This window comes from Anolis carolinensis, chromosome 3 (assembly GCF_035594765.1).
Source record: "Anolis carolinensis isolate JA03-04 chromosome 3, rAnoCar3.1.pri, whole genome shotgun sequence".
Taxonomy (NCBI): domain Eukaryota; kingdom Metazoa; phylum Chordata; class Lepidosauria; order Squamata; family Dactyloidae; genus Anolis; species Anolis carolinensis.
Window position 1 is genome coordinate 126705127 of NC_085843.1, and position 27458 is coordinate 126732584.

General features: G+C 42.2%; 1 protein-coding gene across 2 annotated transcripts in view; it reads left to right on the forward strand.

Annotated features, from left to right (window-relative positions):
• stk24 (serine/threonine kinase 24) overlaps positions 1-27267 on the forward strand; it is a 56184-nt gene extending 28917 nt beyond the window's left edge. Inside the window, exons 3-11 of one of the 2 annotated variants that reach the window (XM_008106933.3) lie at positions 2335-2391; positions 3124-3232; positions 3322-3479; positions 3667-3852; positions 5202-5347; positions 9649-9772; positions 11196-11264; positions 11751-11887; positions 21746-27267. In XM_008106933.3, the coding sequence (XP_008105140.1) occupies positions 2335-2391; positions 3124-3232; positions 3322-3479; positions 3667-3852; positions 5202-5347; positions 9649-9772; positions 11196-11264; positions 11751-11887; positions 21746-21782 (1023 nt within the window). In that variant the 3' untranslated portion in view covers positions 21783-27267. The remainder of the gene's footprint in view (positions 1-2334; positions 2392-3123; positions 3233-3321; positions 3480-3666; positions 3853-5201; positions 5348-9648; positions 9773-11195; positions 11265-11750; positions 11888-21745) is intronic. The other variant, XM_008106935.3, reaches the window with a different exon arrangement.
• The last annotated feature ends 191 nt before the right edge of the window (positions 27268-27458 follow it).

Consider the following 27458-nt stretch of genomic DNA (forward strand, 5'->3'; position numbering starts at 1 on the left):
TTGCTTGTTAAAGTATATATTCTTCCCCAGTCGCTAACTATATAAGATGGATGAAAAACGTTAATGAAATGAACAGAAGTGCTATATGCAAAATCAGAATCTTGTCTTTGATAATAAAGATCTTTTATTGAAACTTTCAGTAAGGATAACATTTTAGCTCTTTTATATCTCTCCTCAAAGGGATGCCATCCCAAGGCAGCCAGCATTTATCATGATACCAAGAGGCTTCAAAAGAGGCTTCAGAAATGCTTTCCAATGAGATTTCCTTATCAGTTCAACATTCTGTCTTGAGAGTGAGCTGTGGGTTTTGGGGGTTCTTTTTGGAGAAAATGGTTTTAGCTCAATAATCCCTGAAATTGACTCTTCACATCTCAAGCCTTTTAATATTGAAGTTACTGTGCTATTATTGGTAAGATTAATCCAGTCACCAAAAAGAAAAGGAGTGAGAAACCTTTTAATGTTTTAAACTGTTTTGGCACTTTGATGTGAAACAAAAATTAAGATTCTTTGTTGGGACTCTTCTCTTGGGTTTTTAAATTCTAGACTACATTGTAGCAAAACCAAACAAAACACACACCCAGTTTAAGGATATGTGATTCTCTGATTTTGATTAATGGGTTCTTCATAGATGGGAGGGCGAGCAGAGGGTCTTTATGCCACAATAGTGTGGAATAATATACCTTTTTTTAAGCAATGGCCTTCGAGATCTCCATAGCCAGTAGTTAGTAAAGACACAGAAGAGAGCTATTGTTGCCAGTTGTCTATAGCATTGTGAAATCTGGATATTTATTGGTCAGCTTCCTTCCATCCTTATCCTCAGAGGTCTATATGGATTGAAAATGCTTTCTTGGGAAGTCTCAAATGGTAATACTGTACCAGTACATGATATATTCTATTACAAGAGATTTCATTTTTAACCATAATTTGGATAGGACACCAGTCCAGTTTACGTCGGCTTTAAAAAGACCTTTTCTGGGTCTTAAGTATCTCAGTTGGGCCCATTTCTCCTTCAGCTTGCCAGGAAGAATTTTGGGTTTTGTTTTTGATTTTGATTTTGTAACAAAACTTAAAGACAGTTCAGGGGATTATGAGCTGTCCGTTTGCAGACACATACAGCCCTCAGAAGTTCAGTAAGAGCTATGTGCACTTGTCTTTTAGTGCTCTTTGTTCCCAGTCCCCACATAGCCAAGAAGACCCCCCCCCCCCCGAAATTGAAAACCTGAACCACATATGAAATAACTGCTGTTTGTACAAAAAAGAAAGGAAACAACATCTATGGCCTTTCATTGGTAATAAAACGAATTGGAATACAGTCGCCAAAACCACATTTTTACTAGCTGGGTATAATCCCATGGTAACAAATGGATGCCCTTTACTTGTTCAAAGCATTTAAAAGGAGATCAGAGTATATTGATCAGATTGGTATACAGTGTAAGGGGGACAAGGACGTCTGATGTAAATACCTAAGATTAAGGTCCATTCAGTTGCATGTTGGCCATCCCCACTTTTTATCTTTGTACTTGTATATTTATAATTTTACCTGGACTGGTTGTGTACTGTATGTTGTGTTTATATTGTCTGTTTTAATAAGGCCAATTGGTCAATAAAATCATTTTGTTTTGTTTTGGCCAAGAAGGTGGAAGACCTCTTCTTGCATTAATGTTCACTGAGACCATCTTAACTAACAACAGATATAACATCTTAAAATATATGCCTGCAACAAAATAGAGACCTGTACCTTCAATATCACAATTCTTTTTCTCCTGTTTGATTTTTGAAGTACGAAGCTTTGATAACTTGTATGATCTATTTTGTACATTTTAGTTGGCTTAATAAAGATATCACTGACTCTTGTGTTTTGTATTATGTTTTGTTTTGCATGAAATGGTATGTCTTATTCTGAATATACAAAAGAAGCAGTAATGAGTGTTGAGGAAGAAGATAGATGAGACAGAGAAGTTTTTCTTTGACATCATTTGTCTGAGTAGCAGACCAGCTCTCTCAGGAATGTAACCAACCAAACTGAGACTTTGACAATTATTAAGTGGCACATTGAGCTTGTGGCAAAAATTGTCTCACTTGTAAATGTCACGTACACTAAAACAGGGTTAAAAAAACATTTTTAAATAAATAAAAATCATTTTTGATATTTATTATGTCCCCCATTTATAGTATTAATTTATATCCTCCTAGTTCACATTAGTTTTTTCAGTCTCAGGTTTTCTGTATGTGATTAACTGCAGGCCTAAGATGAAACATACAGAGAGTGAAAAAAGATGTTAAAGTGTTATAATCTCTAGCTCTATTGAAGTGGACATTTGTCTATATTAACAGGATACCAAATTATGGATCATAATGGAATATCTTGGTGGAGGCTCTGCTCTTGACCTTGTAAGTTATCAGCTTTCATTCATTTAACTAACAGGTTTATTCTTATTTCATCCAAATTTGCTATAATTGCTTATGCATCATGACCACAGGAATAATGGCATCCTGACTTAAAATTACATTTTTTACAATTTCTATGAAGTTGTTTATCTGTAGTCATTTGCTGGGATTAGGGGCATAGGATCTATGCAAAAGTGAAAATTGCAAATAATAAAATTGGTATTTTTTTTCCTGAAAGAAACCCTTTCTAGTTTCTCCAGCATTTCTCTTTGGTCACTTCTATCATATACCAGAAGGCATACAGATTCCTAGAGAAATGTTCTTTCTAGGAATCCCTAGTCTTTCAGCATGACTCTGTGATCAATTTCCAGCAGAAGTTGATCATAAAGTTGCACTGCAGGTCCTAGAAATTCCTAGAAAGAACATTTTAATCAAATCAGTGAATAATAAACTTCTTTAAAGTTGAGTCCACAAATCTGGAGAGCTGACTCGTTTTTTGCTCTTTTCTGTATGACAGTTTAGTGCATCAGATAAGTAAGCTTTCTGAATCTAGCAGATTTCTAAACTTTAGATAAACTATAAATATAGTTTTTTGATTAAGATATAGTTTAGATAAACTATAAATAAAAGTACAACAAATTAAATATTAAATTGCTGGTTTAATTTTTTGTCAATATTCCCTTTTGTATTACAATATCATTTTATTCTGAAAATAATCTGTTGTGTTTCTTCTAGTTAGAACCAGGCTCACTTGATGAAATCCAGATTGCTACAATATTAAGAGAAATTCTCAAAGGACTTGATTATTTGCATTCGGAAAAGAAAATTCATAGAGATATTAAAGGTAAAACTGTATGGTCTTTGCTAACTTTTTGGATGCTTCAGGTTGAAGTGAGCAAACATTGAATTACCTTTTTTGAAAATGTTTTCTAGCTGCAAATGTGCTGCTCTCTGAACAAGGTGAAGTCAAACTAGCAGACTTTGGTGTAGCTGGACAATTAACTGATACACAAATAAAGAGGAACACCTTTGTGGGAACACCATTTTGGATGGCACCAGAAGTTATAAAGCAATCTGCTTATGATTCAAAGGTAAGAGTAATGTTTGGGACTTAAATTTTTTAGGTAGCATTTTCAGAATGAACTTAATATTTTGTTGTCTTTGTTGAGTGGGAAAAAGACCTGTAAGTAAGTAAACAATCAATGCAACAAAGGAAAGTTATCATTTGGTGCTCATGAAAGGCTGATGTGCTGTTGTACGATTCCTTGTGTGTTACAGGCAGATATCTGGTCACTGGGCATAACAGCCATAGAACTGGCAAAAGGTGAGCCGCCGCACTCAGAACTGCATCCAATGAAAGTTTTATTCCTCATTCCAAAGAACAATCCACCAACATTAGAAGGAAATTACAGTAAACCCCTAAAGGAGTTTGTTGAGGCCTGCTTGAACAAGGATCCAAGCTTTGTAAGTTATTTCTTCAGTATGCTGTGATTGTTTTAGGACATTTTGCTTAGTTTGGCAGTGTGAGATGGAAGACTGAACTGTTTGATGCATTTGGGCAATGTGTTGTATTGCATAAAATGTTAGTAGAAATTGAAACATGCTGAAAACATGTTTTCTTCCCATCACATCCTTGTTTTTGGGAAGCTTTATTTCAAAATTTTGCATGAACAGAGCCATTTTGACTAAACTAACAAGTGCACAATACCCATGTCCCTTGAATGGTATTTCTAACAGATTTCAATTTTTGCTTTGCTTCTATTTGTGTTTTGTCTAGGTTGTGTGGGATATTTATAACATGTTGCTACTTCTTCCATAGAATTGTTTAGCTGTGCTGTCTGGGAATCAATTGGAGGGATTTGTGTAATTACTTACAAAACATTTACAACTTTTAAAAATCTTTATGTATTTATTGAACTAAATCTAGTTGTTAATCTCAGCATGAATCAAGTGAAATGTATGTGTTAACCTGTGTTTACATATGTGCCTTCAAGTCATCTGTTTACTTATAGTTATCCCCCAAATCTTACAGGGTTTTCTTAAGAAATGAATACAAAATTTTGTCAGTTCCTTCCTCTGAAATGTAGCTGACATTACCTGCAATTTTTTGAGCATTTTCTCATCTAAGTACTATTCAGAGTTGACCTTCCTTAGGGTATTTAGACTTTCGTATTGCCTTACCAACCAAGTTCTTATTGACAGAATAGATTTAGATTTAGATTTCAGTTGGTTTCGGTCCTAGCTTTGCTTTGCATGTCACTAATGTTTAGGTGGAATCTCTTTTCATGACTTATGAATCCATTGCTCCAGGTCCTCATCTCTAAAGCACCAAAAAACAAGTCTACCCCCTTCTCAATGTGACATCTTCTCAGATATTTAAATTTGGCCATCATGTCCCCTCTCATCCTTTTCTCCAAGCTAAACATCCCCAGCTCTCAAAGCCATTCCTCATAGGCTTGGCTTCCAGACCTTTTGCTTTTGTGCTTGCCCTCACTTGGAAATATTCCAGCTTGTCCACATTCTTCTTGAATTTTGGTGCTCAGAACTGGACAGTGTATTCCATTTAAGGTCTGACCAAAGCAGAATAAAATGGACTATGACTTCCCTCGATCTAGACTTTGTACTCTTATTAATTCAGCATAGAACCACATTGCTTTTTTTTAGCTGTTGCGTTACACTGTTGAAATGGAGTATAGAATCAGTAAGCTTTTGTTAGCTTAAAGTAGACATTTTTCCTAATTCAATAAATGTATATTTTTGTTCACTTGGTAGCTGAAATTCTTTTTGTAAAGGACCCTTTTTTCATTTTTAAGAGACCAACAGCAAAAGAACTCCTGAAGCACAAATTTATTGTACGAAATGCAAAGAAAACCTCTTATTTGACAGATCTGATTGACAGGCATAAAAGATGGAAGGCTGAACAGAACCATGATAACTCAAGTTCTGAAGATTCCGATGGGTAAGCGTGAAAGCACGGTGCCATCTTTATGGGGAGAGGGAATACATCAGATGGAATGGACAGTTTGAAAGGCTTTTTCAGATAAAGATGCTGAAAAAGCACATTTTGCATGAACCAGTTTTCAGGAGTGGCTGGAGGTTCATGTGGGGTGTCCACTTGATTTAGATAACCAGGAACGGTTTATTTTCTCTGAGGGCACATCCAGACAGCTTGTAAAAAGTGAGAGCTCTCTTCTTTGTGCCAAATTAATTAGGTACTGGATTAGACCCGGGTCTTCCTGAAAGACCTGGGTCTAATCCAATATGGCCGCTGTCTGGACTGCCCCTCAGATGTCCTGGGACTTTTGAGGGGGCAGTCCGCACATCCCTCTCGCCTTTTCAGGGCTGCATGAATCCGGAAAACCCAGAGAGCTGCAACCCCTTCTCCAAACCCCCCAGAAAAGCCTTAAAAACTAAAAATTACTTACTTGGCCACCATTACCCTGCTGCCGGCCCTCTCTTGGCATGTAGAAATAGCGTGCCATGAGAAGGGGGGCCAGGAGTGATTTTCCTCCTGCCCCCTTTCTCCTGGTGCATCATTGCTATGCACCAGGAGAAGGCTGGCAGCAGGGTAATGGCAGCCAAGTAAGTAATGTTTAGTTTTTAAGGCTTGTTCGGGGGGGGGGGGGATTGCTGCTGTCCGGGTGTCCTGCCAAAAGGCCTGACAGGGCATCTGGACCCCCTCCTCCAGGAAACTGCAGTGTTTTCTGCCGTTGCAGAGACAGAAGTTTGACCAGACCCAGGTTTTTAAAATCCAGCTGGGATCGAACTTTTCTCCTGTGTAGAACTGGCCAAAAAGATGTGTTTTCCCTAAACTTGGGAAGCTATGACGCTCTGTCTCAGAAATAGACAAGTGCCTGAATTTCACAAAAACAGAATAGATATTGTACTTTATTTCTTCATTCCCTCATTTGAAAGGAACACATGGGTAGAAGGGTGTGATAAAAATAAGGTTGTTGCCAATCATATATTTTCTCATGTTCTGGGCAAGGATGCCTTACTCCATTGGCAAACACTTAGAAAGGCAGGTGATACAGCTCAAGGGGTGAGCAGATCTGCTAAGGGCTGCTTGAAGTTCGATTTCAGAGACCAACTCAAAACATAAAATGGTATTCTTGGTGTCTTGTTTTTTAGGCCTGTTCCTGCGGGTTATTTGGGGCACTGGTTCAGAAAATTGCATTGAATAAACTGCGTCAGCTCTAGATGTGGTTATCATGATTTTTTTATGGATGAGTAGATGACAACTGGCATATTGCATATGTTCTGTATCGCAAAAACTAGAGCTGATAGGGATAGGTGCCATTTCTGGAATCAAATATATCCAGAAACGAGACAAACATTTGAGGCACCAAAATGTGTGTTGACCAGTGTTTCTTATCAAGCAGGGGTTTTACATGTCCAGCTGCGATATTCTCATCTTCACTTATTCCAGAAGTACAATCCCACTTCTGAGTCATATTTACCTTTTAGTGGGAAGGTATGGAATAAAATGAGTGGTAGATATGAATTCCCTGCTACCCTATTATAGTGGAGAAGGTGTATGTTTAATAACAGGATAACACCAAAAGTATACATGCACGGAGGCATGTATGTTCCATCCTTGCACTACATTGGAAAGAGCACTACCAGAACCTGCTCAATCGCAGCTCCAATGTGGCCAAAGATGTCAGAGCACACGGTTTGGATAAACACACATGCAGCGGAATATCAACGAAGAATCACTGGCACCAATAAATAGGCTGAAGCCTGTTTGGCTTTCTACAAAAGATTTACTGACAAAACGGAAAACTCTCAAGACGACATATACATACAGAGTACAAATAGGCAGAGGGCAGAGGGAGGAACAGATAACACAGCAAGCTATTTATAACCACCCCTGCTGTCTGATGCAATACACAGTTAACTCTTTACAAACTTGCATAGTGGACAGCAGACAGCATGATGCAATCTCCAGCTCACATTGCAACACTATAACTCAATTACATTTAAACAACTCTATATACAATCATTCCCACTTCAACAAAAGAGACCCTCTCACAAATCCCGCAACCACAAACCAGGGATGAGCTTGCAGCACTGCCTAGTTTGGAAGAAGTTAGCAATGCCATCAGCCACCAAAAAAACAACAAGTCAGCGGACCTGATGAGATCCCTGCTGAAATCTTCAAAACGGGTAGACCTGAGCTGATACAACAACTCCACCAGCTCATTGAAAAGGTGTGGGTGACCGAGAAAATCCCAGCAGACTTCAAGGATGCCACCATCATCACTCTTTTCAAGAAAGGGGATAGAACAGACTGCGGGAACTGTCGCGGTATCTCCCTTCTAACCTCTGCTGGGAAAATCCTCGCAAGAATCCTTGCAAACCGCCTTTTTCCTGTCTCAGAAGACACCCTCCCAGAATCCCAGAATGGCTCCCGTCCCTCCAGAGGAACAATGGACATGATCTTCACAGCACGACAGCTCCAAGAAAAATGCAGGGAACAAAACCAACCTCTGTACATGGCATTCATTGACCTTGCAAAGGCATTCGACATAGTGAATCGCAGTGCTCTCTGGACCATCCTCCAAAAAATCGGGTGCCCTGACAGATTTGTGAACATCCTGCGGCTCCTCCATGATGACATGATGGCAACAGTCTTGGACAGCAACGGCTCCCAAAGTGACCCATTTAAGGTGGAATCAGGTGTCAAGCAGGGATGTGTTATTGCCCCCACCTTATTTTCCATCTTTATCACTATGATACTTCACCTTATTGATGGGAAGCTTCCCACCGGTGTGGAAGTCATCTATCGGACAGATGGCAAGCTGTTTAACCTCAGCAGACTAAGAGCCAAAACCAAGGTCACCACAACATCTGTTATAGAACTCCAATATGCCGATGACAACGTAGTCTGTGCGCACTCAGAAGAAGACCTACAAGCCACTCTAAACACCTTCGCAGAAGCATACGAGAAGCTTGGCCTCTCATTGAACATTGAGAAAACCAAAGTGCTCTTCCAACAGGCACCAGCTAATCCCTCTGCAATGCCAGGAATACAGCTTAATGGTGTAACATTAGAAAACGTTGACCATTTCCGCTACCTTGCCAGCCACCTCTCCACAAAAGTCAACATTGACACTGAACTACAACACCGCCTGAGCTCTGCGAGCGCAGCATTTTTCAGAATGAAGCAGAGAGTGTTTGATGATTGGGACATCCGCAGAGATACCAAGGTGCTTGTTTATAAAGCCATTGTCCTCCCAACCCTGCTCTATGCCTGCGAAACGTGGACGGTCTCCAGACATCACACCAAACTCCTGGAGCGTTTCCATCAGTGTTGTCTCGGAAAAATCCTACAAATCTCTTGGGAAGACAGGCGGACAAATGTCAGTGTGCTGGAAGAAGCAAAGACCACCAGCATTGAAGCGATGCTCCTACGCCATCAACTCCGCTGTACTGGCCACGTTGTCCGAATGCCCGATCACCATCTCCCAAAGCAGTTGCTCTACTCTGAACTCAAGAACGGGAAACGGAATGTTGGTGGGCAGGAAAAGAGATTTAAAGATGGGCTTAAAGCCAACCTTAAAAACTGAGGCATAGACACTGAGAACTGGGAAGCCCTGGCCCTTGAGCGCTCTAATTGGAGGTCAGCTGTGACCAGCAGTGCTGCGGAGTTCGAAGAGTCACAAATGGAGGGTGAAAGGGAGAAACGTGCCAAGAGGAAGGAGCGTCAAGCCAACCCTTCCACCTGGAAACCGATGTCCCTACTGTGGGAGAACATGCAGATCACGAATAGGTCTCTTCAGCCATCTACGGACACACCCCCAGGATGGAAGACAATTGTCCTCAAACTACGAGGGATCGCCTAAGTAAGTAAGTAACATGCACGGAGGCATGTATGTTCCCTCCTTGAGACCCTTTTCAGCGGTTGACATTTCTAGATTGGTTTGGGTCCAAATGTATTAAAAAACAAAAACAAATAAGTGATGCTAATTAAACTGAAGTACACCAGACTTGCCTAATTTTACAGATTTAATCTGTTCTGTTTTCAGTTACCAAGATGTATCAGACCAGAACTGAGTTGTTACAAGAGCCTATAACCTTTGCTAAAGAAAGTAATCCATTTTGTTGTCAGAAGGCCATTAAAATTTTTGAATTTTCCTCTAGTGGCATTGTTTTAAACTACTTGCAGATGAACTTGCCAAGTTTGTGTTATTGCCATCCATAAATAAAACGAGTGAAATTGTTTTGTAATGTTTCATAAATGTGTTTGCATTGAAGTGAAACAGACGGACAAGCCTCAGGAGGCAGTGATTCAGGGGACTGGATATTTACAATCCGAGAGAAAGATCCCAAGAATCTAGAGAATGGAGCTACCCAGCTGCATGAGTGGGAAAGAAACAAGGTATATTTTATATTACAGACATTGCATGAAACCAGAAACTAGTATTTTATATAGAAATGTGTGCTTTTCTGTTTTGATTGCCAAACATCACTGGAGTGGGTAGCATTTAGTAACTCATAGTGTCACCCCCATGGACCTCTCCCCCACAGTATTGCAGTTCAGATATCACAAAATCAGCAACTATTAAAATGCAGCAGCAATGAAGACAGCACATGATTGTAGCTTGTGCGGACAAAACCATGTGATTTGAAGTATCACTAATTCATTAGAAGATTCAAAAGTAAATCAGCATAGAGTCTCTTGACATAGTCCATGTAGGCTGGGCTGGAGAAAAAATGTTTTTGCAATTGTATCTAACTACAGGTATATTGTAATTAAAAAAATAAATTTCCACCGAAACATTTTACAAAAATGTCATAGAAATTTGGAGTCACCCCCCAGATGGTGTCACCCAGTACAATTCTCAAATCCCACCTATTGCTGCTAAACCTGAAGTATGTTTTGAGATGTAAAGACTTTATAATTCTAGGCACCTTTAAAACTAAGATGGCCAAATCTTGTGCCACCTCGTTAGCCTGTGCAAACTTCTTCAAAATAAATTGTGCCATTTCACCAGCAACACAGGAAGTGAAATGCAGGGTGCAGTATACATGTTCATAGCTGTGCAACAATATTTTCTCTAAATGTTAGAAGCAGTTATTGCCCATTATGTTTTTTAATTAATTTATTTACTACATTTATATCCCGCCCTTCTAACCCCGAAGGGTGTGACACTTGTTGTGTCCCTTCAAGTCATTTCTGACTTACGACAACCCTAAGGCAAACCTAACAGGGATTTTCTTTGCAAGATTTGTTCAGAAGGGGGGTTTCTTTTGCCTTCCTCTGAATCTTCCTGTTTCTCCCTAAATCTGCCACTTGATTTGCCCAATGCAACTGGTAATGGAGGAATAGTGATACATATCCCTGTATTGACACATAAATAGTCCTGCATTGGCACAGTTGCCGATTACTGGTTTATTTTTTGTATGGTGTACATATATAGGTGTTCATGTTACTACTTTCCTTGCTTTGCAGATTGACTCCTTTCTGAAGTTCCACCAGATATGCTTAATTGAATACATTTGATAAATATGTAAGAAATGTATTCAGAATTCTAAAATGTACTTTGCTGCAGGCTCATTTGCTTGCAATATATTCATTGTTGGGAATGCCTGCATTTCCTTCTTGTTTATCTAATTATAATTTGGTCTATGATGTATGCAAGCACACCTTCTTCCCAGAATCCTAATTCCAATTTGCAATGTTAATTTCAAAGTTATATTACTGGAGACTGCATATGTTTTGTATAAAATTAGTTATGTTGAACAATAATTGCAATTTCTGCAAAGTTAACTTGTAGAATTATTTACCTGTTTTCTTAAAGGAAAATACCATTCAAAGGCGGCCTTTGTCTCGGTGCTTATCTACGATTATATCCCCGTTATTTACAGAGGTAAATTCACTTTGAATTATTTCTCATTGTTGGTGTAGAATTTGCACCAAGACAGTCCAGACAATCCAAGAAAATCAGTGAGACTAGTTGGATCTTTTCGAGATGACATTAATTTAGAATGGTTGTAGCACATGGATGGCATATGTAAGAGTTGGGTTTTTTCAGCTTGGGGAATGCAGTGTGTTACAAATACCTGTGTGTGTTCTTTCACATTCTTTCACATTCATCTTGGGAGTAAGTCCCACTGAGATGAGTGATGGGAGGGCGATTGTCGTAGTCCACCAGAGAAAAGCGGAAACAGGCAGCCTCCTTCCATCTCTAATATGTCAAAGAGAAAACCAAAGTTTTAGGAATGGTAGCTGTTACAGTATTTCCCTATTAAGGAGCTATAGAGAATGAGCGAAGTGGAGTGCTTGGTTTGGTTTTGAAAATATTATAACGCATAAACATTTTGAGTTGTATCATGAATGCGCTTCTGATTTTTAGCTGAAAGAGAGAAGCCAAGCTTGTGGAGGGAACGTGGGGTCCATAGAGGAATTGAGAGAAGCCATTTATTTATCTGAAGAAGCATGTCCAGGAATTTCAGACACAATGGTGACAGAGCTTGTAGAAAGACTTCAGAGGTAAGGTGAAATACCTTTTGCAGCTTTGAATCTTTTTTAGGTGAGAAAAAACAGAATGATGATAATGATAATCATCACTTTGTAAGTTTTTAATCTGTTTTATTGTATTTATATGTTGTAACTTCTTATATGTTTTAACTTTTATAATTTAACTAGCTTGAGAACCTGGCAATGCCCAGGTTATTTGATAAAGGCATTATTTGTTTTTGATTGTTAGGTATTCTCAGTTTGGAGTGGGTGAACTACAATTCCTAGAATCGTAGGTCAATCCTCCCCAGACCCTGTCTGTATTCCAAGTTGGCCATTTTGGGTCTGTGTACCAAGTGTGGTCCAGATCTGTCGTTGGCTGGTCATCGCCTGGCTGCAGTGCTCTCTGGATGGGGGTGAACTGCTACAACTCCGAGATTCCAAGGGCAATTGTCCCAAAACATCTGTCAGTATCGACAGCAGGCTATGTTGACTCTGTGTCCCAAGTTTGATCCAGATCTGTCGTTGGTTCAGTGCTCTTTGGATGCAGGTGAACTACAACTCCCAAAATGGAGGCCGATTTCCAGAAACCCCTGCAGTATGTTCAGTTGGTCATGAGGCTTCTCTGTGCAAAGTTTGGTCCTGGTCCATTGTCGGTGGGGGCCACTGTTTCTCTGGATGCAGGTGAACTATAACTCCCTTTCCCCTCAAACTTGTCCAATATGTTCTTTTGGTTATGGGGGCTCTGTGTGCCAAGTTTGGTCCTGGTCCATCATCGGAGGGGTTTGTTCATTCATTGCAGGTGACCTATAAATCCCAGTACCTACTACTCCCAGATGTCCAGGCCAATTCCCCTCCAAACCCACCAGTATTCAAATCTGGGCATATCAGATATGCATGGCAAGTTTGGTCCAGACCCATCATTGTTTGGATTCATAGCATTCTGGGTGCAGGTGAACTACAACTCCTCTAAATTCCCCAGTAGGAGTCAGAATGCTCTGACTTGATGTAGGGTGAACTACAACTTCCACCATGTGTAGTCAATCCCCCAAACTCCTCCAGTAAGTTTAGTTGCTCAGTTCTGCTGTGTTTGTTATGCAGACAGATTTGAAAGGGAAGGGCAGTAGGCGGGGTCATGCAAATTTCACACCAATGAAGAACCCTGGGATGCCTGCCTGTGGTGAAGGATGAAATGGTCCCCAAATGAAAGCAGTCCTTGGGTGGTGGTTCGTAGTGTTTGGGAAGGACATTGGCAGAGTTTGGGATACATGTTCATGGAGTTCGCTGTAACTGCAATGTCAGTGGAAAAGAGTGACTTGGTGGTTCTTCAGCACTGGGAACTAAAGCCTGTTTGTGGAGGCCGGAGGCTGTCTGTGTGAGCGGACACCCGTGCCACATACGGGTTTTCACTTTTATTATGGATATAGAAGATATAGAAGATACAGATATAGATATAGATAGATAGATGTAGATAGATATGGACAGGTTGCTTACCTGTAACCATGTTTCTTCGAGTGTACTCTGTGAATTCACACTAATGGAGAGGCTGCGCCTGCGCAGGTCCCAACGGAAACTCTTCCCAAGCTGAAGTTTAAATTTTGGCAGTAGCCACGCCCCTCCGTCCCCGGAGGGCATATAAGGCAGCCCTCGGCGTCTCCTCCCCAGTTCCTACGCCGCAAAGGCAACGAGAAAGGAAGAGGGTTTGCCAGAGGGGAAGGAAGGGTGGGCTTGTGTGAATTCACAGAGTACACTCGAAGAAACATGGTTACAGGTAAGCAACCTGTCCTTTTTCTTCGTGTACTCTGTGAATGCACACTAATGGAGACTAGCAAGCTTAGGTCTCGGAGGCGGGCTAAGCAAACCCTGACAACGAGAAAACTGTCCAAACATATGTTTATTAAACATGAAAACATCAAAAACCCTGGTCCAAGGACCCATTAAGGTATTGCATCAAACACACGCCAAACACCGAGAGCAGTTCGGTAAGGCATGACATAACCCTTTAAGAGCACATGTGAAAAAAACAGGAAAACATCATTCCCCTAAGGGGGAAGGCAGTAGCAATAAGGCACGGATCATCAGGAGAGTAGTGCAAACATGTACCAAACAGAAAAAACAACAAGAGGGTCGCATGAGAAAAAGCACCCACATAGAAGTCATAAATGCAGAAGGTTAGGACAAGCATGAGGATAAAACCGCCCTAGCAAAGGCGGCATCTTTCAAAGTTTTTTGGTCTAACCTGTAGTGAGACACAAATGTAAGGGGGTTAGACCAGATCGCTGCCTTGCAGATGGAGTCCAGGGAAATGCCCCTTAGGAAGGCAGTCGACGTGGAGAGACCTCTCGTCGAACGCGGGCGAACCGACGGGGGAGGAGGTCTTTTGGCTAGTTCATAGGCCAGTTCAATGGCCTGAGCAATCCAGTGTGAGAGTCTTTGAGAAGAAATAGGATTGCCCAGTTTATCTGGGGCATGGGCCACAAAAAGTTTTGGGGTCTTTCGAATGTCCTTTGTACGGTCCCGGTAGAACAGAAGTGCTCTACGCACATCAAGGAGGTGCAGTCTCCGCTCAAGGGGAGACGAGGGGTCTGGGAAGAAAGCGGGAAGGACAATGTCCTGGTTAAGGTGAAAAGCAGAGACCACCTTGGGAAGGAAGGTGATGTCCGGACGGAGAACGGCGCGGTCGTGATGAAAGCGGAGGTAGGGTTCATCGACCCGAAGGGCCGCCAGCTCCGAGGGTCTGCGCGCTGAGGTTATGGCCACCAAGAAGGCAACTTTCCAAGAAAGGAGACGTAGGTCGGTCGAAGCCAGCGGTTCAAAGGGAGAGGCAGTAAGCTGAGAAAGTACAAGCTCGAGGTTCCACCCTGGAGTAGGAGGTTGAGTCGGTGGGCAGATGTTGTTGTATCCTTTCAAGAAGGTCTTGACAAGGTGGTCGGAGAATAGAGATGGTCTACCATGTTGTTGAAAACACCAGGATAGAGCGGCCAGGTAAGATTTCATAGAAGCAAGAGAAAGTTTTTGGTCTGCCAGAGACATAAGGAAGTCCAGCACAATCGGTACCGAGGTTGGAAAAACAGTAATTCCTCGGGAGCGAAGAAAGGAGCGAAAGCGAGAGACTTTATAAGTGTAGGCCCTGGTTGTAGCCGGTTTGTGAGCTGCGCGGAGGACCTCCTGTAGGTTTTGCGGGAGGGAGGTCAGGCGAGAATCCTCCAAGCAGTGAGATGTAGAGAGGGGAGATCCGGGTGGAGGATCTGGCCGTTCTCCCTGGATAAGAGGTGTGGCAGAAGAGGTAGAGTGAAGAAGGTCGTCTTGGATAGATGAAGAAGAGCCGGGAACCAAGATTGACGGGGCCAGGCTGGAGCTATCAGGATCGCCGACGTAGGTACCGACCGGAGTTTCTGCAGGACCTTCGGTATCAGAGGAAAGGGCGGAAAGAGATAGATCGGTTCCGCCGACCAGTCCAGAAGAAAGGCGTCTCCCAGGCAGCCTGGAGAGGAGGACGGGGGGAGTCTTGCCCCGTATCGGGGCAGCTGAGCGTTCTCGGGAGAAGCGAAAAGGTCTAGAGTGGGGAAGCCCCATTTGAGAAAAAGAGAGAGAAGAGTCTCGGGGTCGAGCATCCACTCGTGGGAGGAAGTCGTCATCCTGCTGAGGGCGTCTGCCAAGTTGTTCTGGATCCCGGGAAGGTGAATCGCCGAGATTTGGATGTTGCGGGCTATGCACCAATGCCACAGCTGGGAGGAGAGGAGCATCAGCTTCCTTGAACCCGTGCCCCCCTGCTTGTTGATGTAAAAGACTGCTACCGTGTTGTCTGACTGAATGAGTACAGATGTCCGGGAGATCAGGCGTGAGAAGGCTCTCAGAGCCTTGAAGATAGCAAGGAGTTCGAGAAAGTTTATGTGATTTGCCTTCTCGGAGGGAGACCAAAGGCCCCGAACAGTGAGACCCTTCATGTGGGCTCCCCAGCCGAAGTTGGATGAGTCCGTGGTTATGGTAGTGGAGGGAGGAATTGGGTGGAACGGAAGACCCCTGCAAACGTTGGAGAGGGACTTCCACCAGAGAAGCGACCGACGAGCGTGAGGCGGGACCGAGAGAAACCTCGAGTTGGGGTGGCGGAATGGCTTGAAAGCGTCTATGAACCACCTTTGAAGAGGCCGGAGATGAAGCCTGGCGAACGGGGTCGTGAAGACTGTGGAGGCCATATGGCCGAGCAGTACCTGGATGGATCGAGCCCGAACCCTCCGGTGGGTCTCGCAGAAAATGATTTGTTGGCGAAGAGCTAGAAACCTGTCGAACGGAAGGGAGACAGTTTGAGCAATTGAGTCGAACAGGGCACCGATGAAGCAGATTTTGTTCGACGGGGTGAGGTGAGATTTGTCGTGGTTTAATTGAAGACCGAGAGATTCTAGAAGACAGAGGGTGTAGTCGACGTGACGTCGGAGAAGGGCAGGGTCGGATTCGACCAGAAGCCAATCGTCTAGATATGGAAAGACTGTGATCCCTTGGAGCCGGAGGTGGGCAGCCACGACAGCGACGACTTTGGTAAAGACCCTTGGGGCCGTAGCGAGGCCAAAGGGTAAAACGGTGAACTGGTAGGTCCGGTCGAGGACTTTGAAAGAAAGGAAGCGCCTGTGGTTTTCTCGAATCGCCACGTGGAAATAGGCGTCTCGAAGGTCTATAGACACGAAGTAGTCTCCGCGCTGAAGCATCGGGAGGATGGAGGCGATGGAGACCATCCTGAACTTGGTTGGACGTATGAAGACATTGAGCATGCGTAAGTCCAGAATTGGGCGGAGGCCCCCACCCCTCTTCGGGACCGTAAAGTATCTGGAGAAGAAACCTTGAGGGTCCTGTACCGATGGAGAAGGCCGAATAGCCCCCTTGGCGAGAAGGGCGTCGACCTCTGCGAGAATTTCTTGAGAAGGGTTGGAGAGAAGGACTTGGCCCGTGGGCGGGAGTTCTTCGAATTCTAAGGCATAGCCTTCTTGGACAATTTTGAGAACCCAGGCATCTGAAGTAATAGATTTCCACCGGTGAAAGAAGGGAGCCAGGCGGTCTAGAAAGAGACCATGAGGTTGATTTGGTGAGAGGGAGGGGTGTGGAGGCATGAGAGCTGCATCGGTACCGTAGAAAGAGTCTTTGGAAAGAGAGATGGCGTCAGGAACGCCGGAGAGGTTGAGCAGCAGTGGGGGTGGCTCGGCCGCGTTGTCTTTGTGGCTGAGCGGCCCGACGGGGTTGCTGGCGATTTTGGTTGTTTGAAACCGAGGGACGCCGGAAGGATTGATGGCGGTAGGAAGGAGGCGGGAAGCGTCGAAAGCGTTGAGGAAACCACTTGGTGCGGTGAACCTGGGGTTGATCTCCGCATTTAGTGGCCAGAACCTTAAAATCGTGGTTGGTTTTTAGCTTGTCGTCGGTGCCAGAGTTAAAGAGGCCCATGGCGTCGAAGGGGAGGTCTTCGATGACCTGCCTCGAGGAGGAAGACAGACCGGAAGATCTCAGCCAGGCGTGGCGACGAATAGCAATGGCGTGGGCAATCATCTTGCCGGCCGTGTCGCCCGTATGCTTAGCCATCTGGATTTGATGATGCGCTAACGAATCGGCCTCTTGCTGGAGGGTGGACATGACGGACCGGTCTTCATCCGACAATTTAGAGAAGAAGGGCTGAGCTTTCTCCCAAAGGATCTGCTGGTATGCCCCCATGCAGGCCCCATAGTTCGCCATTCTACAGAGTAGGAGAGCTCCGGAATAGAGCTTTCGACCGACCGCGTCGAACCTCTTGCCCTCTCTGTCTGCAGGGGTAGTGGATTCACGGCCGGAAGACTGAGAAGCTTTAACGACCATGGAGTTCGGGTCGGGATGGTGTTTAAGCCATTCTAAAGTGTCGTCATCTGTACGATACCAAGACTCGATTCTCTTCGAGGTAGGAGGGATCGAGGAAGGAGTCTTCCACGAAGATTGGATGACATCTAGGAGATAAGGCAAAAAAGGCAACAGCGTGGCTGGAGGGGCCTGGGCTTGGACCCGTTTGAAGACTGGATCAGTAACTGCCTTGGAAGTCTGTTTGATTTCTAGACCCAGGGCGTCGGCCATTCTAATCATTTGTTCGGAGAAAGCCCGAATGTTGTCGGTAGGCGAAGGAGGGTCCACCTCATAGGCGTCATGAGGAGGAGAGAGATCAAGGCCTAAGGATACTACCGAGGCCGAGAGAGCGGAATCAGGGCGATCTATATCGATCTCATCGTCCCCAGCCCCTTGAGGGGACTGGGGGGGAGATGACAACACAGTCTCTGGTGGCGGCAAAGCCTCAAGAGCAGAAACCATCTGTAGCCGAGTATCCTTGGAGGCCGAGGCCTGGGCCGCTCGAGCCAGGCGAGTGGTCTGTCTACCCCGTTCCGGTGTCGAGGTCGGGGGAAAAAGCTGCTGGCGAGACGGACGATGGGAGACAGCAGGTCGAGGAGATGGCACCCTGACCACTGTCTGAGTGGAGTGGTGGGGTGAGTCCTGCAACTCGCCATCAGAAAGTTGCTGAGGAGAAGTTTGGCGAGGTCGCTGAGCAGGAGCGATCGGAGAGGACCTTCTAGAAGAAGTCGCCGAAGAAAGGACGTCCATCTTGGAGGAAGCAGAAGAGGAAGAGCGTTGGGTCGCCCTCTTCTTAGCGAGTGGTTGTTTTGATGGAACCCTCAGGGATTTTCCCGGTGTGGGAGGGACCATTGCTGAGTCGGATTGGGTCCGACGAGCTTCCTCGTGAGCCCTTTTAAGGGCGATCTTCATCGCAGAGGTCGACGGAGGAGCCCCAAGATGGGATCGGGCCGAAGATACGGAAGCCACCGAGCTCGATGTCGAGGAAGGGCCGACCCGACCAGAACGCGTCGACACCGTAGCCGTGGTGAGTGTGCACGGTGGTTTAGCGGCCTTAGACGATCTGGAGGCTCTGGACGCCTTAGACGAGACCGAAGGGGCTTTAGCTGTTGAAGCCGACATCGAAACCGGATTAAGCGGCGGCTTCGTGCCCGAAGTCGACGGAGCGGGTTCAGGGGCAAGCGATTTTTCGTAGAGCGCCGCTCTAAGCCTCGCGGCTCTATTCTTTCTAGCCTGAGCCGTTAGGGCCAGGCAGAAGCGGCAGGTACCGACGACATGTGCCTCTCCGAGGCAGTAGAGGCACTTGGCGTGGCCGTCGGAATCAGGAATTTTAGCGGCACACTGAGTGCAGCGCTTGAAGCGAGTCGTAGACATGAGAATCCGAAGTGAACCTTGCGGCGGAAAAAAAGGAACTGGGGAGGAGACGCCGAGGGCTGCCTTATATGCCCTCCGGGGACGGAGGGGCGTGGCTACCGCCAAAATTTAAACTTCAGCTTGGGAAGAGTTTCCGTTGGGACCTGCGCAGGCGCAGCCTCTCCATTAGTGTGCATTCACAGAGTACACGAAGAAAAAAGATATGATATGTTTAATGTTGTGTGTATGATGCAGTGTTGAATTTTGCTGTAGTTTGTAAGCCGCTCTGAGTTGCCTTCGGGTTGAGAAGGGTGGGGTATAAATATAGTTAATAAATAAATAAATAAATAATGTGGGTGCATTGGAAATTACAGCATGTGTGTGTGCCGGTTGACATAACTTTGAGTAGGTATGTTTCTCTAAATGGTCTGGTAGAACTTTTTTCTCAGGAAAATAACCTAAAAGGATAGGAGATACATTGCAAGAGTCTATTTGTATAGCAGTTAATAGTTTGAGGCAAAAGCTCCATAGTAATGTTTCAGTGGCCTCTCCACTTTCATAAACAGAAGAATATTAAAGTTGAATTTTTTTTTCTTGCTGACTGTTGGGTGGTCTCAAACAAATTTATTCTTAATTAGGATGTTACAAAGTATTTATTCAAATTGAAGTGGTAGGCATGTCGTTCTGAGTATTCGAAGCTTAATAAATCATGATGGCAGCAAACTTTTACTGGTGCAGGTAGCCTATTAGAGTGACAGGTAAATCAGGACAGCAGGACATCTGCATCTGGGATTATGGGAAAGTGTGCTAAAAGAAGCTAGGATTTTTAAGAAAGCCTTTAGTCTGTTTAATAACGGATTTGTCTCACAGGAAAAAGTGAGATGAGGCCATATTTAAGTGTAACCCCAGATGCAAATGTCATGTGAAGCTAGCTCTCACTATGATTGCTAATCCATTCACATGAAGGGAGGAGCAAATGGGTTGAGTGGACTAATAATACAATTAATTGGCATGCTTTATTGAGCAGGATTCCTATGTTTCTGTTCTGTGTGAACATAGATAGTGTGAAAATTAGAGGAGGTTTCCCAAATGGCACACAGTATATGTTGAGTATCCATTATCCAAAATGCTTGGGTCCAGGCGTGTTTCCAATTTCAGATTTTGGAATATTTGCATATGGGACCACATTCTAAAAAAATGAAATTCATTTTTGTTTCATACACACCTTATATACATAGCCTGAAGGTAATTTACGACACAATATCTTTAAAAAATAATTTTGTGTTTGAAACAAAGTTTGTGTACATGGAATCATTAGAAAGCAAAGGTGCCACCCATGCGACTGCTTTGGATTTTGGAGCATTTCAGATTTTTGCATAAGGGCTACTTAACCCGCATTCAAACCTGACAATATTTTAGCAATATAATACAAGATAAAACGTAATCCCTTTTTATTCATTGGGTGAATAAAGAATTTCTTGCATAATCCTAGCAATTCTTTCACGAGAGTGTTTGGGAGGATATCCCATCAACAGAACCAGTTTGCTGAGCATTTTATTACAGAAACTTATGTCAGAATTTCAGCTCAGAAGCAGTCAAATTTTTATTAGTTACATTTATGTACCATTTTTGCTCTGATGGCCTTGAGCAATTCCCCCTCACTTTATCCTCACAGGTGTGGATGGAGGTGAGTGAGGATGAGAGCATTTGAGCCCGGATCTCTTAGTACCTACTCTGGAATTATCACCACTACACTACACTGGCTTTCTAAATTAGTACAGATGGCACGTATTGACATCCTTTAATAAAGCATACACCACAATGGACCATAGTGTACTATGGTTTTTCTTTTTGGCATGGGACCAGTTTTTTAAAGGGTAGTTGAGTTAACGTATGCAAATATTTGTCATTCTAATTTAATGCTGGTAGAATTAAATGGAATCTGTACCACTTACTTCCCTACAAATGCCAGAGCAGTACATTTTTTAGGATGTAGAACATCCCCTTTTTCCAATAATGCAAAATTGGGCTTAAACCCACATTCCTATTAGGATTGTGATAGGTGTTAGAGAGGCTTGACATGTATTAGATCAAAATTCAAAGTAATTTGAAATTGAAATTTTGCTTTCAGTGAATGCAGCTGTTCTCAGATTGCAGGAAAGTTCATCACTGATATATAGTAAACATTTCATATGCCTCAGCTTGTGATAGGGTGTGTGCCTTTGGGTCATTTGCGAGCTTATGGTGACCCCATAAATTTCTTAGGGTTTTCTTACTCAAGGAGTTCTTGGGCGGTTTTGCCAGTTCCTTCATGTGAAAATATAGCTTATGTCATGTGCTATTCATTGGTTAGCTCCAATCCAAGTCCTAACCAGGGCTGACCCCGCTTAGCATCCAAGATCAGCTGGGATCTGGTGTCTTTAGTCTATTTAGGTGGGGCCTTGATACTATTGTAGATCTAAAACTTAGCATACCTGTTTGGAGTAAGTTGCTTGAAAGGAACATGTGACAAGAAGACCTTGGAATATATTAAGAATATGCTATCCTTAATACTCCTTAATGCTTCTTCTTGAAGTACTTTGTACAACTAAACCGCCAAACCCCAATACTGGAAACATCTTTTCTTCCCACCTTTTGGTGTCTCTTTTTGTGTAAGATTTTCTCCTTTTTCCTCCTTCCGCCCAGGTATTCAGTGGCCGGAGGGAGTGCATCGTCCCACTGAAGCTTTCCTCTGCGGCGTTGCCTGCTTCCCTGGGGATCCTGGAGGCGCCTGCTTGACTGTTGGTCAGTTGGGCATATTCAATGTATGGACAATCCTGAAGAGGCAGCGCGGGCATTGTTTTTCAGCTCTGTATAGTTTTTTTTAAAAAAAACCCACCATAATGCACATATTCAAAGGAGGTATCTTTTTAAATTTCTGAGATGTATATTTAGGATTGATTGCAGTTAGGAAACTAAAGCTATTGTGAAATCTCAGGTATATTGCTTTCAGTCACTGACCTTCAGCAAATGGACCCAGATCCAGAAGTGGGTCTGTCCCAATCTAAAATGGCGTTGCCACCCTTTTTTTTGTTTTAGGTTTATATTTTGAGAAAAGGAAAACTTAGGGAGGAGAAATTAAGTGAGCTGTGTATTTCAGATTGGGGTTTCAGGTGGATCTTGGGTCTCACAATGTTGAAGGTAACTGCTTTAAGTCGAATCTGTGAATTGGAAAATGTTCTATTGGCTACGTGTACAGATTTGTATATAGTCACTTTTTTTAACTGAAACTTGCTCAGTGTGCATAGAAAATCCCTCTGTACAAATCGCCAAGTGCTTCTGTAGATGATACTAGTGAGGTAAATATTTTGGCAGATCATGACTGATTATTGGCTTGCCTTTGATATATGAAAACTGAATTATATGACAACTGGTTTGACCTGACCTTGTATTTATAGGTCAGATAATTAAAGCCGTGCTATAAAATAATTGTTTGTACCTCAGATGCAGAACTTTTCTCTTGTTTTGTACACAATAGTGTTCTTTGTTGTTGATCTAGAGATGGGTCTTTACTCATGGTACGACTTTGGTTATTTTAATTTACTGCATCATTTTGAAGTTCTATGATTTTTTAGTGTTTTTTATATCTGTTTAAAATTGTGCCAATGAAAAGTCTGAATTCACTTTTAATAGTTTTATTTGAAATTATTTTGTAAAACCAGAACATTTCCATTATGACTAAATTTGAAAAGAATAAGTTGAAATCATTCCTAAAATCCTCGCTTAATAACGGCAGTTAAAATGATCAAAAATATATGTAATTATTGTTATGGAAAATTATACATATTTTTACCCACAATTGCAATAAATTTGTTCCATAGCTGGAAAAAGATATAAACATTTCATCTAGACCTAATATAGAAATTCTGACTACTATACGTTTACTTTCTATATTTTATTGTTTTGTTTTGTTTTTGTCATTCATCATCTGAACTTAATCTCTCTTCTAATTAGAAGGAATTAATACAATGTTCAAATATTTGATGGGTATCTCATTTGGAGTTTTCTAAAGAAATTTTTTGAGGTGAGTGGAATATAGTTGAAAAAGTATAATTAAAATGAAGCAATGGGTACTTGGGTTATTCAGTGGCATCAATATTCTCTCTAATGGAAGATCAAGTTTTGGTTACTTCTACTCCATTCATGTTGAAAGTCCAACAGAAAACCTTGTTTTCATAGTTTAAAAATCCCAAATGTTCAAAGGCAACTGAATGGCAGGGTTTAATCTTTGTTTTTTGAGCCAAAGCATTTGTAGTAAAACAAGAATGAGAATGTGCTACTCTGTTATACTAGCATAGAAACGAAGTAAGGATATTTGCTGAGACAGGTGTGGAACTTCACTCACTGCATCTGTAAGGATCTTCTTCTTTAGACAGAGAGAAATTGAAGTTACTCTGTTTTGGTGATTACCCTATCTTTCTGAGTGGCAGTAGAATGTTACTCTAGTCCTTTTTCCTTAACATTCACTAATCCTTTAAAAATGGTCCAGTCACATATTTAGAATGATAATCCTGCAGGTACCTCCAAGGGGAAAACACTGTAGTAAAGTTAATAGCTTCCTTTGAAGCATACTGATGGAGAAGTGACAAGAAAAAGACAGGTTTTAGTCCACCAGCTTTGTAGGTAGCCACAATCCCCACTATTATTTTCAGGAGTGTCTGTACACAGCCTAAAACTTTACAGATTCCAGAAGTTTTTGGTAGGTAACCCACCGTTGTAAGGATAATGTAAAAATCTCTTTTCTAGGAATATCACTTTGAGAATTGCTAAATGGGAGTCAGAAAACTCAGTTTTGAAAATGTGGTCATTTTGGCCATTCCCCCCCCCCCCCCCCCCACAAATAATGCTTACTCTAGAACTAAATCTGGAATTTCGGCCAATCTCAAATATGTTCTTGTACAAAATGGCTTTTTGAAGAGTTGCTTGGTTTGGAGATGAAATAAAGGATTTGGCCGATTTATGAAATTGAATTCAGGTAGCCTTGAGTGTATCTGCACTCGTTAGAACAGCCTGATAAAACTTTGGTTACCATAGCTTCATGCTGTAGAAGACTGGGTTTTGTAGCTTAGTACTCAAGACCTTTCTGCTTAGCTCTAGTGCACTTCCCAGAATACATGCATCAAACTTAGTGCACTATCTGGTTTGAAATAGGGAATATAGATGTAAATTTCTGAAACAAAAGTCGACAGCTCACCCTTAGTTGGAACCAAGTCATATGTCTTCATTCTAAAGCGTATTATTAAATTCTTGAGGTAAGGATTTTACTTTGGCCTTTTAAGGTTACTACTTATCATCCCTTAAACGTACTTTTAGAACTAGCCTCTTCTAAACAAATGCAATACTTGAAGTGTGTTGTTCTCTCAATTGTTCGATGTGCTCCCAAAAGCAGTTTTCTATCCCTTGGTAAATATAGTTTCTGTCTTGAATATGTTTGATTGGAAAAAAAAGTTTCACTTTCCCAAAATTAGGTGCTAAGCAAGTTGTAAGCGTAAATCAAATCTTTTAAACTAGAAAGATTTGTGTTTTGTCAAGTCATATTCCATGTGTTTCGTAAGAAAACTCTGTTGCAGTTACATAAGAGAGTTGGAGTTAGATGGTAGAAGGCCATTGTGCACAGAACTTCTAGTGAAATAGTGAAAGTTGCTCCTATCCTCTCACCATGTAATGAGGTGCCATGGGTTTTTGTTTGAGTCACTTGCTTTGTTCTTGACTTCCATGTTGCATTTTGTAATTTTGAAACCATGCTGCACTGATATTTTTGTAACTGTTTTAGAACCACGTCAGAGGTTTGTGCCCTAATACCCTACGATGGGATTGTGCATCCGTCTCTGCATAGAAGAGGGAATGGGTGTCTTGGCTTATGCATATATAGGTGAACCCTTCATTAACCTGACTTCTTTTTTGTCCACCCTTTTTGAAGAGGAAGGATTGTGGCAGTGAGTTTTGTGCATGAGAACCCAAGGCTTAGTCTTCCCCTTGCCGTGTATGCTCCCACATTTTGCCATGTGTAGGCTAAACTGGTCCTTTCTTTTTTCCTTATAGATATGCTGTTCAAGTTGTAAATGTATAAATAAAGTGGCAAAAGCGACAGCACCTTATATAACATTTAAAGACTAACAAATTTATTGGCACACAAGTTCTCTTGAGTTAAAAGTGGCAGTACATATGTATAAGAAAAGGTGGTCTGAAAGACTGAAAAGCAAGAGGCAGTTTTGGTCTACAGAATACAGGAAGTTTTCCTAGTCTGGCACCTTCTGGATTTATGAATTGTTATGGGCAGAAACCCAGCAGTGCTGCCTATAGAGGAGCCTGAAGTCCAGAATACCCAGAGGGTGCCAAATTGGGCAAAGATAAACTCAACATGCATTTGGATTCAGCAGACTTGCATTTGTGTTTTAAGCTTTATGACTTTTTGGTCCACTTACTAGTTTATTTTGTCCTATTGTGTCCCTCTATGTGTATGCACACGAACCCCCCCCCCCCCCCCCAAATTCATACGTCTTATAAGCACATTCATCCAGTGATGTTTGGTGGAAATTTTTTTTGGTGACAAAATTTTACCCTTTTGAAAATGTGCTATTTCATAAAACTAGCAAAATAATAATTGGCAACTTTTTTTTGACAAGTTCATCATTTTTAAAGTTAGAATTAACATTTTTCAAGTCCTTATTTCAAAGTAATGATCAGGAATATAATAGTTCTTTGGGTGTCCTAATGTTAGCATTAGTGCCTTTGTGCCCACCTAAAATTCAAAGTGTAGGACTGTTTGCTATTATGTTATGTTGCGAAGTTTTAATGGCATTATTGGATTTGTGTGAATATAAATTTAAAATTGTTTACTGATTTCCCCCACCATCATATGGCTGAGATCCTGGATTGGGAGTGATTGCATATTATGTCACTCCAAATCCACTTTGCAGGTATCCCCCCTCCAGTGGCATTTTTTTCATGATGGAAGAATCGGGGTGGGTTTGCATCCAGCCATTTTCCTGTACCAGGTCATACAGCAACAGACACCTGAAGGGAATTTTGGGGGTCCTTAGGAGGTTCCTTGTATCACAACCTGGTACAGGTGAGTAGATGGATCCCCACCTTAACCAGCTAATCTCCCCGCTCTCTGACAAAACAGACATTGTCATGTAGGCTTTTGGGGGGGGGGGGGGGCAGCGGCAGTGGAGCTGTGTAGTTTACAATGTGAGTTTTGAGGGGCTTTTGGTTGTTGTATGGTTGTAATAGAATTCGGAGCTCTGCAACAACTAAAAATATGATCTGGGATCGCATAACTGACTTACTGATCATAATTCACCAACAGGATGTCAGCTAAATGTTTCTGTTCAGATACTTTGGGAATTGCAAATTTTGATGGGAAACATATATAGCACATGATGGCATATTCTAAATATGAAGAAGCTAGAGTGAATTCTGGTCAGTGTATAGTATCAGAAAGTTCTCTAGGAACTTCTTGTAGAAAAACCATGACGCCATAAAACTATGCCACAATAAATTAAGATTCTGCAGAACTGTTTTCAGTAGCTGTCTAAGAATTTGTTTCAGTAAAGTGGAATTGTATTACGATGTTATCATAAGCAAAGGTATGATAAACAGATGCAATAGACTTTGTATAAAAGACTTATTTCTAAGTGGGTTCTTTTATAAAAGGCAGGCTTCAGCATATCTGCCCACATGTCTGTTGTCTAGTATCTCATGCTAAAGATATATAGTGCATACACAGAACAAAGCCCTGCTTAGGAAATTTGAAGTAGATGGATAAAATATAATTGCTGCCTTCCTAATTTGTTTTTTTTACTGTTCGTTAAAGCTAAGAGGTTTTTTGCTAGATGAGACCCAAGGTCCATTTAGCCTAACAGTTTGCTGTTAGCAATAGCCAGCCAGCTGCCTTTAGGAACTGTGCATACACAGTATTCTGGGAATAAACCTGTCGCCCTGAATTCTAGTCTATCTGGGTATAAACTGGGCTTATGGATGTCCCACTTCTAGCTATCATGAGAAACATCTGGTGAAAGACCAGTCCTTGTTCTCAAGTGCTGTTTATTTTTTTCTGCAATACTATTTATCAATCTGTATGAAATCTGCTAATGTCACGCATCAAGCTATTCTCAATTCCTTGTATCTTACCTCTCACAAAAATAAAGAAATACAACAATTTTTATGTGTGTTCAATGGGGGTGTTTATGGTGGTTTTAATGGAAATGTTTTACAGAAAACCAGAATTTCAAATTTCACAGATCCCTGGAAGGAAAAGGCAGTGATAATATACTTAAACAGACCCCATGGGAAGATTATTGTAATGGAAAACTCAGCCAAGTTTTATGAGGAAGGCCATATTTATGAAGCTCAT